Below are 17,500 nucleotides of genomic sequence, written 5' to 3'. Positions count from 1 at the left end.
ACACACACACACACACACACACACACACCTACACACACACACACACACACACACACACACTCACACACACACACACACACACACCTACACACACACACACACACACACACACACACACACACACCTACACACACACACACTCACACACACACACACACACACACCTACACACACACACACACACGGTCGACAAAGTTTGTATCAGCTGAAGTCATTCAAATAAAGCTCTTGTGTTATTTGTGCCGTCTAAAGTTCTGTTTGAAGTCGTATCATGAACTGATGTGTTTAGAACAGAGTGAACAGCATTAAGACCCTAACACCACGCAATGATACCGTGTAAATGTTATTTTTATTTTCTATTTCTTTTTCTTTTCTTTTTATTTCTTTTTCTTTTTAATTTTATTTATATTTTTATTTATTTATTTATTTATTTTGATTTATCGTGGCTGTGTAAATGTGTTGGTATGACAAATAAAGTTCCATTTTTTGTAAAAAAAAACAACAAAAAAACAATATGACATCACCATGGCAACGTATCGTCGCACGCGCGTGTTTGTGTTGTTGTCTGTGAAAGTGTCGCCCGCTGTCGGTTTGGTTTCTCTTGTATAGCTGCTGTTTATCGATCTCCTTTCTTCTTCTTCTGTCTCTTTATCTGTTGTCTTTAGCCCCACAGTGACCCTGGAGGCCGGAGGGCTCGGAGAAGTCGCTCTGGGAGTCGCTGGAAATCGACGTATTCTGTCGTTTCCTCACGAGGACGCGTTGGTAAAGCTGAAACCTGATTGGTCGGTGTGCTCACCGGGCACAGGTTTTCATTTTGGTTCTGTTCTGTTGCGTCAGTCTGACGGAGAGCGAGGCGGCCCTGCTCTCCCATGATGCCGCAGGACAGTTTGGATGAAACCATCCAGTGTGTGTGAGTGTGTGTGTGTGTGTGTGTGTGTGTGTGTGTGTGTGTGTGTGTGTGTGTGTGTGTGTGTGTTGTTCATTCATGCTGCCGTACGAGCTGCTGCTGACTGTCTGTTTAAATGCTGAACACCACCAGGCCTCCAAATATCAAGATATCACAGCCTGACAGGACACACACACACACACACACACACACACACACACACACTGGATGGTGTGTGTGTGTGTGTGTGTGTGTGTGTGTGTGTTGGACTGTAACAGGCTGAGTGTATTCTCACAGTCTGTGTGTGTGTGTGTGTTTTGCTGTGACGGACCAACAGCTACCCCTGCTGACGTACAGGAGTCACTGCTGGCTCTACCCACAATGCACCGGGGCGTGATGCTGGTTGTCAGGGAGACGGTCAGTCGGACAGGAACAACACTTTGAATCTTTGGCGATTGCAAACAAACACACATCAGAAAAACTACACATGTGAATTATATTTAAAGGGACAGTTCACTCAAATTATACACTAACACTTTGTCTCTTGTAGTTTTTATGTGTTCTGAGTTTTCATGGTTCTTTTGGTGAAATTATCTTTTATTCTAAGTATATTTAAGTGTGATCAGCGTCTGTCCAAACAATAAATACCACAGACTGCATCAGATGTGCCTGCTGAGGAAGACTGCAAGACGTGGTTGAAAGGTCAGGAAAAGGTTGACCTTGAGGAATATTTTTGTGTTTCAGTTTTAAAATGTTTGCGTACCGTTGCGTATTTTTGTGCTTTTTTGTACATTTTTGTATCACTGTAGACTTAAAATGTTTTCTGATTACATTACTTCTGAATTTTTCTCTTAAAGCCTTTGTTTATTATCTTCTTTCTTCTAAATATGCCTCTTAAGGAGCCACTAATCATGTTTGTAGTGTGATTAAATCCAAATCATTTTCAGGTTGATTAAAATCTAAGTGTCTAAAAAAGTGAAAGTAGCCTTTTCCTGTTCAGATATTTGAGTGGATGTGCAACAGCTTCATAAACACACGTGTTCAGTGTCACAGAAAACAGCTTTATTAACCTTACACAACAATATACAGGCAGATAACTGTTCAGTTTGCAAAACCTAAGCGGTATTTTGGGGTATAAAAACACGGACGCTTCCTGAAGCTCATTTACAGTCTCTCCATATTTTAAAATATTTCCTAAATATTTTATTTTTATTTTTTTCTTTACATTTCCAGTCAGGCAGTATGCGGACGGCTACAAGCTGTCAAACGGCGAGGTCCTTCCGGGTCCTTCCTGCCCTGAGCCGCTGCGCCAGTCTCCCGACTTAAACCGACCACCGGGGAAAAACGCCAAAATTAACCCGAAATCGTCGTGAAAGCGAGCGGGCTCCGGTAGTTATGATGGGCGGTAAGACCAGCGCGCTCGCCGCGGGGGTGTGCGGAGCTCTGTTCGTCGGTTACTGCATCTATTTCGACAGGAAAAGACGGAGTGACCCCAACTTCAAGAACAGGCTGCGAGAACGTGAGTGTTGACCTCCTCTTCCTCACCTTCATCGGGCCTACGAGGACCGGATCCGGTCCGATCCGATCCGATTTGGTTCGGATTGGTTTGGTTTGGTTTGGTTTGGTTTAGCCTGCCAGTTAAGTTGGCTGGTGTCAGAGGCTCTGTAGCATTGATGCTAGCCGTTTTGGCTTGTTTGACGTAGCTCTCACGCCGGACTCCGTTGAGATTTTGACACATTAATGTCTTCTCACTAAACAACCATCAAACATCCTCCATAGTTCATAATTAAGACCTCACACGAGTCCACCGGGTCTTCAGGTTAATTCGGCTCTTAGTTGACCAACCAAGCAACACCAGTTAAAGGACAATGCCACATGTTTTTGACCATCTGTGCTTCAGAAGAGTTCAGCTCTTTCCTCTCTTAATCTTTTGAACGTAGATGGGAGTGTTGAATGTGTGGTGAGACCTGCATGTAAAACGTGCCTCTGCTTCACAAACAGGTGAATGTGTGTGTGTGTGTGTGTGTGTGTGTGTGTGTGTGTGTGTGTGTGTGTGTGTGTGTGTGTGTGTGTGTGTGTGTGTGTGTGTGTGTAGTGTCTGAGGTTTTAGTGTCTGCCCTTAAACTCAAATGTGTGTTAAACTCTATTCTCTGCTTGCAAATAACTGTGGGATTCAAATGAGATTCGTTCCCATCCTGTTCCCACTACCTTCTTAGCAAGTAGTAAATGTTCATGAATGAACTTACTGAACTTTAAAAATGGATGGCATGTCCCTTTTGAAGTGTCACCTTGTCGAGCATCCACACTGCGTCCTGCTGCTGCCCACTGTGAGTTTTGTTCAAAGACTGAATGAAAAAGTAAAAGTACTAGTAGATGTGTTAAAGATGATAATGAGATGTCCATAATTGTTGGTTAAATACCTCATGTCACATTCTACCAGGTGGTTCACCTTGGAGATGTTAGCAAGGTCATGTTAAATTGACTGTTTTTTCAATGGAGTTTGGTGTGACTTTATCTTTTAAATCCTATTTATCCAGCCACAGTCACACTTCCATGTCTTCACAATAGCAGTAGTTGCTTAAAGGCACTTCAGCAGTGAGTAATGAGTGTTGCTCATGTAAATATTGACTGAAATACAGCAGAGATCTTTTTTATTCTCCTCTGTCCTGACCAGCCACTCAGATTCATTCATAAAGGTGTTACACAACAAGCATCACTGTCCTGCCAGCTGGGCTTCAGCCTAACAGAGATCACGGTGACCAGCAAGCTCCTGAGCAAACCCACTACTAGTCTGTTGTTTTATTCAGAGCCTCCGGTTTCTTTTTTAGTTTCCACTTGTTGAGCTCAGCTTTGTCTGTCAGTCATTAACCATTTCCAGTCCAAGTTTAAGGCTTTTAACCCAGAAGAGACCAACAGGAATGGGTCAAGAGTGCAGTGGGTGGTTCTTCTGAGCCGCTCGGTGTGTTTAACTTTTTAAAGGGAAGCATGACAACAAGCAGAGTTTGGTTTTGTGGGGAGTTGTCAGCTGCTGTGTTTTTAATCTAGTAACTCGGTGATAACTTGGTGTTTGTTTTTGCGTCTTGCTGCAGGGAGGAGAAAGCAGAAGGTCGCCAAAGAGAGGGAAGGCCTGGCGAAGGTGAGTACAGTCTCTGAGCCACTCGTCCCGGCTTCCTCCCACCCTGTTGTCTACTTGCTGTTGCATCTTATATTGTTGATGCGATGACTTCTGCACACAGTTCCAGCAACGCAGGTAACATTAGTGAAAGGCAGGGAGCCGTACCCGCCTCCACGGCATCCATTAACTCCTGGTTATGGACGAATCAAAGGGCGTTATCCCTCTTATACCACCATCACTTACCAAAGAACTATTTAGTTTTCCACAGACAGAACTCTCTCCCTGTTAACACCTGAGGGTCTGACTAATACCTGGGTCAATCATCAACATCCCATTTAGCGCTTATCCAGGAATTAGGACAGGTGGCAGCAGGAGATTTTTCTAGTCCCTCAGCTCATAGATCCCTTTGGCTCAGCTGTTAGCCTCAAAGCGAACGTTAACTAGCCACAAAGCTAACGTTAACTAGCCACAAAGCTAACGTTAACTAGCCTCAAAGCTAACGTTAACTAGCCTCAAAGCTAACGTTAACTAGCCACAAAGCTAACGTTAACTAGCCACACAGCTACAAACATTTAATATTTGATGAGATTAGTCCAGAGTCGACTTCTAACGTCTCTGTTATCCTGTTACTGTTTGCCTCCGGCTGTAATTGTAGTGATTAATATCATGAAGGACAGATTTTTTCACATTAATGAATGAAAATCAATACTGTGGATGTTCGTTAACAGAACCAGTTATTGTCACTTATAATAAAATCTATAAATATAATATCTATAACTTACAGCTTGTGTATTTGAGCGGCCAACTGGTGTTTAATTTTATTGCTTTGAATTTAATAAACAGTGAAATTAAAAAGTCTTAAATTCAACTTGCTGAAACGTGAACAGCTGCTTCAGCTGCTCGTTGTGGTCCCTGTTGCTATGGTTACTCATTTACAGAACAGTGAACAGGCAGTTTGACTGGAAAACTACTTAGTAGGTGTCATTCATCATATTTTAAAGGACCCTCTGCAGCCAGACCACGTGGTAAACTGGCTCTGAGAAGTCCAGCCGGTTTACGGACCCGAGCTCCTGCGGCTCCCTTCAGTCCATGTTTGACCCTCTGAGACCACAGACCGACAGAAACCTCCTGACTGGGAGTCGAAGCCGGTTCCTGTGGACAGATGATGACTTCCTGTGATGCCATGACATCAAAAATGTTGTTTGTGCTGCAGCTCCCGGACCTGAAGGACGCCGAGGCGGTGCAGAAGTTCTTCCTGGAGGAGATCCAGCTGGGGGAGGAGCTGCTGGCTCAGGGTAAGGCCCTCCGGGTCCTGGTCTCTCTGCCGTTGGTTCCTCTGGAGTCTGTCGGTGCTCTAATGCCTCGTGTTTGTGCTCCGCTCCGCAGGAGACTACGAGAAGGGGGTGGACCACCTGACCAACGCCATCGCGGTGTGTGGTCAGCCTCAGCAGTTGCTGCAGGTGCTGCAGCAGACGCTGCCGCCGCCCGTCTTCCAGATGCTGCTCACCAAACTGCCCAGCATCAGCCAGGTAGACCACACACCTCCATAACTGATCCAGCATCAGCCAGGTAGACCACACACCTCCATAACTGATCCAGCATCAGCCAGGTAGACCACACACCTCCGTAACTGATCCAGCATCAGCCAGGTAGACCACACACCTCCATAACTGATCCAGCATCAGCCAGGTAGACCACACACCTCCATAACTGATCCAGCATCAGCCAGGTAGACCACACACCTCCGTAACTGATCCAGCATCAGCCAGGTAGACCACACACCTCCGTAACTGATCCAGCATCAGCCAGGTAGACCACACACCTCCGTAACTGATCCAGCATCAGCCAGGTAGACCACACTCCTCCGTAACTGATCCAGCATCAGCCAGGTAGACCACACACCTCCGTAACTGATCCAGCATCAGACCACACTCCTCCGTAACTGATCCAGCATCAGCCAGGTAGACCACACTCCTCCGTAACTGATCCAGCATCAGACCACACTCCTCCGTAACTGATCCAGCATCAGCCAGCCAGTTAGCACTAGTATTAGCTCCAGCTAGCACTAGCATTAGCTCCAGCTAGCACTAGCATTAGCCCTAGTTAGCACTAGCATTAGCCCTAGTTAGCACTAGCATTAGCCCTAGTTAGCACTAGCATTAGCTCCAGCTAGTTCAGATCAAACGTGACGAAGCTCCTCGTGTCTGTTTCCTGTCTCTGCAGCGTATCGTGAGCGCACAGAGTCTGAGCGAGGACGATATAGAATGAGAGGAAACGACCACCTCCCCCACCCCGCCTCCCCCCTCGTCCTCACCCTCCTCTTCCTCCACGTGGACCTCCCTCCTCCCACCACGACCTGCCAACGCCTCGGCCTCCATCGCTCCGGCCGACGTCCATCACTCCCCATCTCGGCGCCCTAAAGGGAATTAGTTTTTTATCCCTGGTTTTTCCATGACGGTAGTGTTTGTTTGTTTTTTACTTAAATTACCCGTTTTGGGGTATCGTTGGGTTTGTCCACGCGTGCTGGCAGCAGGTTTCCACGTTGGCACCGACCGTCTTCGTGGTGATTATGGCATCAGAAGTAGAAAGTAGAAAGTCTTCTCTCTGCTTCGTATTTATTGCTTTGCTATCTGTTCGCTTCTAGACCCGGAAAACACTTTTTAAAAAGTGATGAATGAAATGTTTTGTTCGTTTTAAAGAGGACGAACCTCTTTAGGGAAAAAAATAAAACCAAGTGTGAACAAAGCGTGAAGTTTCCTGACTTTATTTCATGTTGAGTGTTTATTTTTGTAAAGGATATAAAACCAGCAGGTACTAAACAAGCGTGGGATGAAGAAAATAAAGACGATTACATCAAATAAAATGAGGAAGAAAATCGATCTACATCCAGAATAATAAGAGAAGAGACCCTGAACCTTCATCAGCTGGAACAGAGGTTTGTTTTAAATGTTTTAAAGGACCAAGCTACAGACATTTTCTTCTTCTTCTTTTGTTAAACCAAATTTTTATTTTTATTTCAACTAAAATGTGTTTGTACATCTAGTTTTTAATTTAAATAAATGTCCCACATTATGCTAAATGCACTTCTTAATGTTTTCTCAGCACCGACAGTGTTTCAGTAAACGCTCCGTTCAGATTTGGCTCCCTTTGTGATGTCATAAAGGCATCTATTGGTCATGTGACCTCCTCCGGCCAGTCAGCAGGCCGTCTGTGGAAGGACACTGACACCTGATTGGTCGGCAGAGGTGAACACCCACCAGGAGGTATCTATAATTAGAGTTTTTAGTTTTTATTAACTTAACTGTTTTAGTTTTTAGTTTTTGAAAGACGGGCTTCAAATTCAAAAAGGTCACCGTGTAATAAAAAGATGATATGGGACGTTTTACTGATGATGAATAACCTCAGTCCACATTTTAAAATGAAGCTTTTCTCTACAAACACGACATGTTTCATTTTTATTTGAGTTAATGAAAATGTGCTTTTACATCCAGTTTGTTATTTCATTAATGACCGTGGTAACAGGCACACACTCACAGGACCAAAGACATTCTGCAACAACCGAAGTCTCTGAACAACAGAATTAAAGGAAAAGTCTGTATTTTACAGGAACACCAGACAATGAGAGCCACATACAGCAGAACAGGAACAGGATGTGTGTTATTATTTTTATTTGACTTCAGGTAACTTAACCCCTTCATGGACAGACAGGATGAAACCACCTGTGCCGACAGTCCAAACACTATTGGAAAGAGTTTATTTTGTGTTTAATGTACCTGCCCATCTTTTCCTAAACCTAACCGAACCGTGTTTGACTCGTCACAATAGACACTCAGAGAGTGACATCTGGAGCGTGGATCTGATTTAAACCTGCTGCTTGGATCCTGTCTTCTTCTTCTTCGATCATATCTCCTCAGATGTGAACAGTCTTGTTTGGCCTCTGTTTCTTCTTCAGTCCTTTCTTTTTCGTCTTTTTCTTTGGATCCACCATCTGTCCGGCGAAGGACGTGGAGCCTTTAGTCGACCTCTGCTGGTTCGGAGACTTGCCGCCTCCTCCCCCCTTCGCTGGGCCCCTCCCCGTTGTCCCTTTGCCGTCGGTTTTCTTCTTCTGCTGCTGCTTCTCGTTCTTCAGCGACCTCTTCACCCGGATGGACCTGCCCTCCAGCTTGGAGGCGTCCAGCTTCAGCGCCAGCTGCACCGAGTCGGCGCTCTGTGGAAACGGCACAAAACCATCAACTCTCACGTGAAACCAGCTGAACGTTCATCAACACAGCAGCCAACCGGGTGGGGGTCCCACAGGGGGATCCGCCCACCGACCACGCCAAGCCGCCACGCCAGAGCGAGCGCCGGTATCTCCTGATGACATCATCACGAGGGGACGTTTCCTCAGTTTACACACAAACTATGAAAAACTGGGTTATTTACAAAGTATTTAACATCTTTAAGCATCAGGTTATTGTCAGCACTAATATATGACGACACTCCTCATCTGGCCGATGAGCTGGAGGTCAAAGGTCACGGCGCCTTCAGAGGGAAGCAGGAAGTTGTCGTACCTCAAACAGGACGTAGCCGAATCCTTTCCCCATCCCAGAGTTCTGGTCTCGCACCAGTCGCACGGCCTCCACCGGGCCGCACTCCTCAAAGTGCCTCCGGAAAGCCAGTTCAGTTATCTCTGCACACACACACACACACACACACACACACACACACACACACACACACACACAGGTTAACTTGTGACACACACTTACTCTCCGTTAACACCGGTGCTGACACGGCGGAGCGGCTCACCGAAGGAAAGGTTCCCCACGAACACGGAGCGTTTGTGGTCGTGCTGCGAGAAAAGAACATCAGGATTCATTCACGTCACTAAAAACTGACTCCAGATGGTTTGAAATGTCGCCTGTGACTCACCGACGAGCCGCCGGTCACTCGGTCCACTCGGATGTGGAAGTCTTTCTCGATCTCCAGGCCGTTCCTGTCGGCAGAGACAAGCAGAGAAAAGCTCGTTGAGGTCAGAATCCCAAAGAGAGACTGAGTGTGTGCAGGACTGAAGCAGTCTGACCTCTCCAGCGCCCTGCTGACACCCTCCTCCTCCTTAAACACCACGTAGGCGTTGATGCTTCGCTTTTTAGGGTGAACTTTACGCCTGTGAAGAGAGAAGAAGAAGAGCCTCGCTCAGAAAGTAAAGCATGAAACAGTTCAGATCTCCTCTGGAGGTTCACAGATCTTTAGATCCACTGTTGCTCTGGATCAACATGTTCTCTGTCTTTCTTTAGTCTCCTCTGATGAACAACATGTCTGAAGTCTTTTCTCACTCATTCTGCTTCAGTGACTTCTGGAACCTTCTAGCTGAGGTTGGACACATTTTAGGGACATGAAGAAGAAGAAGGTCCTCCAAGAAATGACGTCACCAGAAGAAGAAGCAGCAGACAGTGTTCAGAGAGTTCAGAGGGTTGAACACAGAGAAGTGTAACTCACTGGATCGCTGCCACCTTCCGGGACATGGATGGATCCTCTCTGACCTGCAGGAGCAAACACATCACATGACTGAAGGAGGAGAAGGTGTGTGTGTGTGTGTGTCTCTCTGGTGTGTGTGTGTGTGTGTGTGTGAGTGTGTGTGTGTGTCTTCACCACTGAGCGGAAGCGGATGGACTCGATGGCTCCTTTCTCCCTGAAGAGTCTCTGCAGCGTCTGGAAGACAAACAGACGTTTCAGTGATGGACAGCAGATCTGAGGTCTGTTCCTGAGGTGAGAGAGCAGCGTTCTGATTGGACGTCAGGTCACAGAGCGTTTAACAGCCGTCGTCTATGTAAAGACACGGTGGAGAACGAGACCTGGAGCTCCAGGAGCCCCCGGGCAGCCTGGGTCTTTAAGATCATTATGTTTTAGCTTAGCTTAGCTTAGATTGAGTTTAGTTTAGACTGAGTTTAGTTTAGATTAGTTTAGTTTAGTGTAGTCTAGTTTAGCTTTAGTTTAGTTTAGATTTAGTTTAGTTTAGTTTAGTGTAGTCTAGTCTAGTCTAGTTTAGTTTAGCTTTAGTTTAGCTTTAGTTTAGCTTTAGTCTAGTCTAGTTTAGTTTAGTTTAGTCTAGTTTAGCTTTAGTTTAGTTTAGCTTTAGTTTAGTTTAGTGTAGTCTAGTTTAGTTTAGTTTGAGGACTATCTGGGTCTCTCCACCTTCTTGGTGCAGCCGACGGGCAGGTTGCCTACGAACACCGTCCTCTTCCTCTTCGTCGCCTCCTCCTTCTTTATGAGTTTCAGCTTCTGCCTCTTCATCACCCACTGCTCCACGCTGGTCCCTCCGCCGCCCGCCGGCCTCTTCCTCCCCTCCCTCTTCATCACTGCCGACGTCTGCTCGTCGTCGTCTGCGTTCTGTAAACCGGCCTCCCTGAAACAGACGGAGAGGAAGAGGACGTTTAGACGGCAAAACCAGAGGAAGAGGAGAAGAAGAGACTTAAACTCACCTGTTCTCCAGCTGCTGGTCGGCCTCTGATTTCTCCTTCAGCTTCTTCTTCTTCTGGCTGCTTTGACCTTTGACCTGTGGAGCTTCTCTCTGCGGCTCTGAGCTCCTCTGAACAGGCTGAAGGAACAACGACAACAACAAGCGACGTGTTCAAGGACGAGTTCACACACACACACACACACACACACACTCTCACACACACACACACACACACACACACACACACACACACACACACTCACACACACACACACACAGCTACATGTGTGTGTTTTACCTTTGGCGCAGGCTGAAACAGAAGAGGTGCAGCTGGGGTGGCAGCGCTGAATAAAGCCGACAGTGTCGATTCAGAGGTCGCAGTTTTCTTCTGGAACACACTTCCTGACACCTGACCCACCACATAGTCAGCTGACTGTTGTCCCGGCGACGCCTCCTCACTGAGGAGAAGAAGGTACAGAGATGCTCTGAGCCATCAGGATCACAATCTGTATGAGGAAGTGTCCTCTGATTGGTCGGTATCAGTCTGTATAAAGAAGCGTCCTCTGATTGGTCGGTATCAGTCTGTATAAAGAAGCGTCCTCTGATTGGTCGGTATCAGTCTGTATAAAGAAGCGTCCTCTGATTGGTTGGTATCAGTCTGTATAAAGAAGCGTCCTCTGATTGGTCGGTATCAGTCTGTATAAAGAAGCGTCCTCTGATTGGTCGGTATCAGTCTGTATAAAGAAGCGTCCTCTGATTGGTCGGTATCAGTCTATAAAGAAGCGTCCTCTGATTGGTTGGTATCAGTCTATAAAGAAGCGTCCTCTGATTGGTTGGTATCAGTCTGTATAAAGAAGCGTCCTCTGATTGGTCGGTATCAGTCTGTATAAAGAAGCGTCCTCTGATTGGTTGGTATCAGTCTGTATAAAGAAGCGTCCTCTGATTGGTCGGTATCAGTCTATAAAGAAGCATCCTCTGATTGGTCGGTATCAGTCTGTATAAAGAAGCGTCCTCTGATTGGTCGGTATCAGTCTATAAAGAAGCGTCCTCTGATTGGTCGGTATCAGTCTGTAAAGAAGCGTCCTCTGATTGGTCGGTATCAGTCTGTAAAGAAGCGTCCTCTGATTGGTCGGTATCAGTCTGTGTAAAGAAGCGTCCTCTGATTGGTCGGTATCAGTCTATAAAGAAGCGTCCTCGGATTGGTCGGTATCAGTCTATAAAGAAGCGTCCTCTGATTGGTCGGTATCAGTCTGTATAAAGAAGCGTCCTCTGATTGGTCGGTATCAGTCTGTATAAAGAAGCGTCCTCTGATTGGTCGGTATCAGTCTGTATAAAGAAGCGTCCTCTGATTGGTCGGTATCAGTCTATAAAGAAGCGTCCTCTGATTGGTCGGTATCAGTCTATGAAGAAGCGTCCTCTGATTGGTCGGTATCAGTCTGTATAAAGAAGCATCCTCTGATTGGTCGGTATCAGTCTGTATAAAGAAGCGTCCTCTGATTGGTCGGTATCAGTCTGTATAAAGAAGCGTCCTCTGATTGGTCGGTATCAGTCTGTATAAAGAAGCGTCCTCTGATTGGTCGGTATCAGTCTGTATAAAGAAGCGTCCTCTGATTGGTCGGTATCAGTCTGTAAAGAAGCGTCCTCTGATTGGTCGGTATCAGTCTATAAAGAAGCGTCCTCTGATTGGTCGGTATCAGTCTGTAAAGAAGCGTCCTCTGATTGGTCGGTATCAGTCTATAAAGAAGCGTCCTCTGATTGGTCGGTATCAGTCTGTAAAGAAGCGTCCTCTGATTGGTCGGTATCAGTCTGTAAAGAAGCGTCCTCTGATTGGTCGGTATCAGTCTGTAAAGAAGCGTCCTCTGATTGGTCGGTATCAGTCTGTAAAGAAGCGTCCTCTGATTGGTCGGTATCAGTCTGTATAAAGAAGCGTCCTCTGATTGGTCGGTATCAGTCTGTATAAAGAAGCGTCCTCTGATTGGTCGGTATCAGTCTATAAAGAAGCGTCCTCTGATTGGTCGGTATCAGTCTGTATAAAGAAGCGTCCTCTGATTGGTCGGTATCAGTCTGTATAAAGAAGCGTCCTCTGATTGGTCGGTATCAGTCTATAAAGAAGCGTCCTCTGATTGGTCGGTATCAGTCTATAAAGAAGCGTCCTCTGATTGGTCGGTATCAGTCTATAAAGAAGCGTCCTCTGATTGGTCGGTATCAGTCTATAAAGAAGCGTCCTCTGATTGGTCGGTATCAGTCTGTAAAGAAGCGTCCTCTGATTGGTCGGTATCAGTCTGTGTAAAGAAGCGTCCTCTGATTGGTCGGTATCAGTCTATAAAGAAGCGTCCTCTGATTGGTCGGTATCAGTCTGTATAAAGAAGCGTCCTCTGATTGGTCGGTATCAGTCTATAAAGAAGCGTCCTCTGATTGGTCGGTATCAGTCTGTATAAAGAAGCGTCCTCTGATTGGTCGGTATCAGTCTGTATAAAGAAGCGTCCTCTGATTGGTCGGTATCAGTCTGTATAAAGAAGCGTCCTCTGATTGGTCGGTATCAGTCTGTATGAAGAAGCGTCCTCTGATTGGTCGGTATCAGTCTGTATAAAGAAGCGTCCTCTGATTGGTCGGTATCAGTCTGTATAAAGAAGCGTCCTCTGATTGGTCGGTATCACAGTCACGTCACTATTTTTTAATTTTTTGTCTTGTTTTATATCATTTTTAAATTTCTTTCTGTCTTGTTTTTGATATATTTTCATGTCTGTGCCGGCGGCCATCTTTATTCTGTCCTAATTCTCTGCTCTGTCCCACACGTCTGTCCTCCTCTGCTCTCCTCCTCTGTGTTGTGGTTTCTCCTCTTTTTATTTTACTCCTGTGTTTTATTGTCGTGATGCTGAGCAGCGTCCCACGGTGACATCATCAACCAGCGACCCCAAACCACAGAATATTCAGTTTACAGTGATTCAGAAACATTTAAGCAAAGTTTGGTTTGTGACAATGGACACATTATCAGCTGACATAGTAAAGGTCCAACAGCTTTACTTATCATTAGATCAGCAAATAGACTTCAGGCTGGAGGATGTGTGATATAACCTCATTATTACCTTTATAGTCATTATTACCTTTATAGTCATTATTACCTTTTCATTAGCTGATTGTAAACTGAGGGTTTAATCAGTGGTGAATGCTCTAAATAACTCTGTTCACGGTAACTTTAGAAATAAACGTGTGTAAACAAACCTCTGTTTGAGTTTCTTCTTCATGGCTTCTTCCGGAGGGTTCGCGCGTCACTCCAAATCTGACTTCCGGTTTGTTCTAAATGGTGAAACAGCTGATTTATCCGGTTAACTGAAGCATTTACACAGATTTCCACCACTTGAATAAAAAAACATGAGTTACTTTGGGCCAGTTCACACGTTTTCCTCCCCGCACACAGCCCGTCCTACAGCGGATTGTTTCCCATAGGGAACACGGTCACAGCGGCACAAAGGTTCCGCTTATTTTCCTCGATTTACGTTGATTTGACGCCAGCGAGCTGAACACTTCAGGTCTGGGATGGTGGCGTATAGGCACACTTAGAGATTACGCATATAAAAAAGAATGTGTATATTCAAACATAATTCATATTTATCAGTCATTCGGTTTTATGTTGAAAAGTTTTATGAGGAAATGAGTGCAGCTTCGAAAACTGTCACTTCCGGTGAACCGGAGCCGTGAAATGTTTTGGGTTGAACGCCAGCTAGCTTAACAGTTAGCTAAAACACTTTAAAACTACATTTTAAAGCGCCAAAGGTATTTATTTAAAGACTTGCTTTATCTTAGTTCATATTTGACGTGTTTTACGGTAAAATAATCATTCTTCTTCTTTTAAAGATACAAAATACCTCCCAGAATCAGTGACAGCGCAGTTTTATGTCGTTAGTTTAACGCACCTGAGCTTGTATCTTAATTAGCTTCGTTATCGGGTTTTCACCGCAGCTCTACACTCTGATTCAGGGCTTCTCCGGGCGTCTCTTGGATCTCCGGCCTTCTCTCCCCGGCAGGAGGCCCGATGGGAGTAGACCAGACGGAGCCGGAGGTGCCGGCGGACGCCGCGGGCAGGCGGGTGTCCTGCGGCGCGGAGCGGGCCACGGTTCGGTATGTGGGCTCGGTGCCTCCGACTGCAGGTGAGACCAGAGGGCCAGAGATCAGTCCGAACCAGCTGTTAGCTCCCATTTCCTCCACATCAACAGAACATCCTCAGACATGCTGAGTATCTCAGCCAGTGAATGAAGTTGTGATAAAATGATAGTTTTTTAAAGGGGGTTTGGCACAGTGGCTCCACCACACAAGAGGTTAAGACCAGCAGAAATCAGCTGCGACAAAACCACCAGCACAGACTCATCCTGGGATTTTCTCCTGGTCTCTGACCTTCTTCAGGATATTCAGGACATATAAAGTGACCCCCCCATAACACAATGACCTGACTACAAACGACCTGTTTGTTTATTCATGTGTATTTATTTATGTTCTATTCTTTAGATATTATTAAAATATCTTTTCACACGTAAAACCCTTGTAATAAATCAGATTTCTCTTAAAACACCAGTTTAATGTAATTATCTCAGTCACACTTCCATATAACCACAGCTGATTGTGTTACTGTGTGTCGTCCTGTCAGCTCGTCCCTCTTCGTGTGTCTTCCTTCTCTTTTTATCGTGTTCGTTGTATCTGTACCTGTGAAGTCTTGTTCTGGCATCAGATGTCTCCTCAGATTTCTAATGTTGAGTTTTATAGTTATATTTCACCAATGAACCTTTGAGAGCTTCTTTAATAGATAGAAATGTGCTGAAAAACACTGTTTGATTGATGAATCCAACCCCCCACGTGTTGGTGTGCGTTCAGGGCTGTGGCTCGGCGTCGAGTGGGACGACCCAGAGAGAGGCAAACATGACGGCAGCCATGACGGCGTCCAGTATTTTACCTGCAGGTAAATCTGAAGCGGGATGTAAAGATCAGAGTCTCAGTCCTCAGTGAGGATGATAAAGAGCGCTCTGCTGGTTTCCCCTCAGACACCCGACAGGAGGCTCCTTCGTCCGTCCAGCGAAGGTGAGCTTCGGCGTGGACTACCTGACCGCCGTGCAGCAGGCGTACCGGATCGACGTGGACGAGGTGGTGAGGGAGGAGGGAGAGAGCTCCTCCTCCTCCAAGAAGCTCGAGTGGTTGGCGGTGGAGGAGCGCAGGTACTCCTGTCGCTCGTCTTTACGTTCATGCAGCTTCAGGCGCTTCGCTCCAGCTGATTGGTTCCATCCCTCTGTTTTGGTTTTACAGTTTCCAGAGTCTTCCGTCGGTGCTGCTGAGTCGCTGTGACGTGAACGGGCCCGGTGCTGACGGAGAGATCAGGAAAACGACGCCTAGTATCTTTTTACAGTCTGAAAAAGATCGACTGTCTAGTGTGAATTCATAGTTCAGATGTCAGAAGTGGAGCTGAAACTATTAGTGGGTCCATTGAACGATTGGAAATGAATTTATAGAACAAAGTCACAGGTGAAGCTTTTCTTTAGTGTGTGTGACAGCAAACAGAATATTCTTTGGATGGATCAATCAAGTCACCTTGAACTTTGCAAAACTGTGACTGTAATCAGGTTTTTCTTTCAAATTTAGAGCAAATTTTAACCAAAAACAAGCAAAAGAAAGTGAGAATAAATGCTTGTTTCCATCCTCTCCTGTGAGGTGAGCTCATTGGCTGATGGAGATAGAACAGCAGGTGGAGCTGATTCTCCACTACACTCCTTTTTGTTTAACCACACACCAGACTCCATTGACAAAACCAGTATTTTTACATGGTAGCTCCCTCAGTCAGTTTATGTTATTTTGTGAGGGTTCAGATCCAACGTAATATTTGTGCAACACACAACAACACAAACAAACTAATCCGATCGAGGCAGCAGCTCCATCGATCAGTTAATCCTTATTTATATAGCGCTAATTCATAGCAGCGTTCTCTCAGACTGTTTCCATTAAGAGCAGCTCAGAACAAACTCTTTAATTAGAGACAAAAGATTCAGGAATTCAACATGAAGGATTCAAGAATCCCCACAGAGCAGCTCAGAGATTAGATTAGGACCCAGTGGAGGAAGAACTCCCCTTTAACAGGAAGAAACCTGGAACAGAAGCAAGCTGTGACCTCCTGTGTCCTGTTCTCTAAAATCCCTGTTTTAGTGAATGTAGTCTGGTGTGTGTGCTGTTTGTGGTTAAACCAAAAGGATCTTCCAGGTCTCTCTCTGTAGGGATCCTTTCCATGATGCTGCCACACACTTAGAATAACACTCTGAGCCTGTCAGTGGATCAAACAAGCTCTTTTAGTGGACCTACTGTGATCTACTGGACCAGTTCCAACACTTTTACCACCCACTAGTCATTCAGACAGCAGGATGTGTTGCAGCAGGTTAAAGCAGCTCCTCTTTGGCTGCTGGTGAATGTGTGATCGTGCTCGGTGGCTCCTGAACAGCGGCGATCAGACGTGCAGTGGTTGGACCTGTGTGGGTCTCTGATGTCCCGCTGGGAGGACGTGGCGGCCGTCACCCGGCAGCTGGAGCACCTGGAGGGGCTGCAGCTCAGGTACGGGCTCCTGCGAGGACGGCTGTGTGCGGCCTTCCTCTCCCTCCGCTCAACCTCCGTCTGGTTTTATCTTTCAGCCGCAACCGTCTGCGTTTGCCCGCTGACCCGCCGGCTCACCGCCAGGCGTTCTGCGGCCTCAGAGTCCTCGCCCTCAACAGCTGTGACCTCACCTGGCCACAGGTACACCTGTCCTGTACACATGTTTGTCTTTTCTTATTGGTACTCTAATATTTATTATTTTTAAATAGATTCAAATGCAAAATAAACATCTCTATAAAATCATTAATATTCATAAAGGTATTTATTTGTGTTTTATTATAATTAGAAATAATATGAACCTGTTATGTAATTATTGATTATTTTGATTTACAGATGGTGTTCATGCATGTTTGTATTTAATGATTTGACAAATCTTTTGTTCATTTATTGATGTGATCGTTAATGTAGAAAACATTTGGGGGACTAAAATATGTATTTA

At 45.6% G+C, this 17,500-nt stretch overlaps 3 protein-coding genes across 3 annotated transcripts in view; 2 read left to right on the top strand and 1 right to left on the bottom strand.

Annotated features, from left to right (window-relative positions):
* The first annotated feature begins 2,182 nt into the window (after positions 1-2,182).
* On the top strand, positions 2,183-6,747 carry tomm20b (translocase of outer mitochondrial membrane 20b). Its single transcript, XM_070827645.1, has 5 exons — positions 2,183-2,405; positions 3,976-4,022; positions 5,215-5,296; positions 5,388-5,530; positions 6,225-6,747. Exons 1-5 carry the CDS (start codon positions 2,282-2,284, stop codon positions 6,267-6,269), a joined length of 441 nt encoding a protein of 146 aa, XP_070683746.1. The 5' UTR covers positions 2,183-2,281; the 3' UTR covers positions 6,270-6,747.
* Positions 6,748-7,443: 696 nt separating this feature from the next.
* Positions 7,444-13,857, bottom strand: rbm34 (RNA binding motif protein 34). The gene is made up of 11 exons (XM_070827829.1): positions 13,663-13,857; positions 10,739-10,898; positions 10,463-10,578; positions 10,176-10,386; positions 9,633-9,692; positions 9,480-9,523; positions 9,064-9,147; positions 8,913-8,976; positions 8,790-8,832; positions 8,552-8,670; positions 7,444-8,208 (listed from the first exon to the last, which is right to left on the bottom strand). Exons 1-11 carry the CDS (start codon positions 13,683-13,685, stop codon positions 7,912-7,914), a joined length of 1,221 nt encoding a protein of 406 aa, XP_070683930.1. The 5' UTR covers positions 13,686-13,857; the 3' UTR covers positions 7,444-7,911.
* A 270-nt stretch (positions 13,858-14,127) lies between these two features.
* tbce (tubulin folding cofactor E) overlaps positions 14,128-17,500 on the top strand; it is a 13,298-nt gene continuing 9,925 nt past the window's right edge. Inside the window, 7 exon segments of the mRNA XM_070828459.1 lie at positions 14,128-14,214; positions 14,419-14,588; positions 15,307-15,391; positions 15,474-15,644; positions 15,733-15,818; positions 16,923-17,022; positions 17,100-17,202. Coding sequence (XP_070684560.1) covers positions 14,474-14,588; positions 15,307-15,391; positions 15,474-15,644; positions 15,733-15,818; positions 16,923-17,022; positions 17,100-17,202 — 660 coding nt within the window. The 5' untranslated portion in view covers positions 14,128-14,214; positions 14,419-14,473.

Source organism: Pempheris klunzingeri, chromosome 3 (assembly GCF_042242105.1).
Source record: "Pempheris klunzingeri isolate RE-2024b chromosome 3, fPemKlu1.hap1, whole genome shotgun sequence".
NCBI classification, from domain to species: Eukaryota; Metazoa; Chordata; class Actinopteri; order Acropomatiformes; family Pempheridae; genus Pempheris; species Pempheris klunzingeri.
The sequence above is the reverse complement of the archived record's forward strand: the minus strand, read 5'-3'. Positions and strand labels throughout refer to the sequence as shown.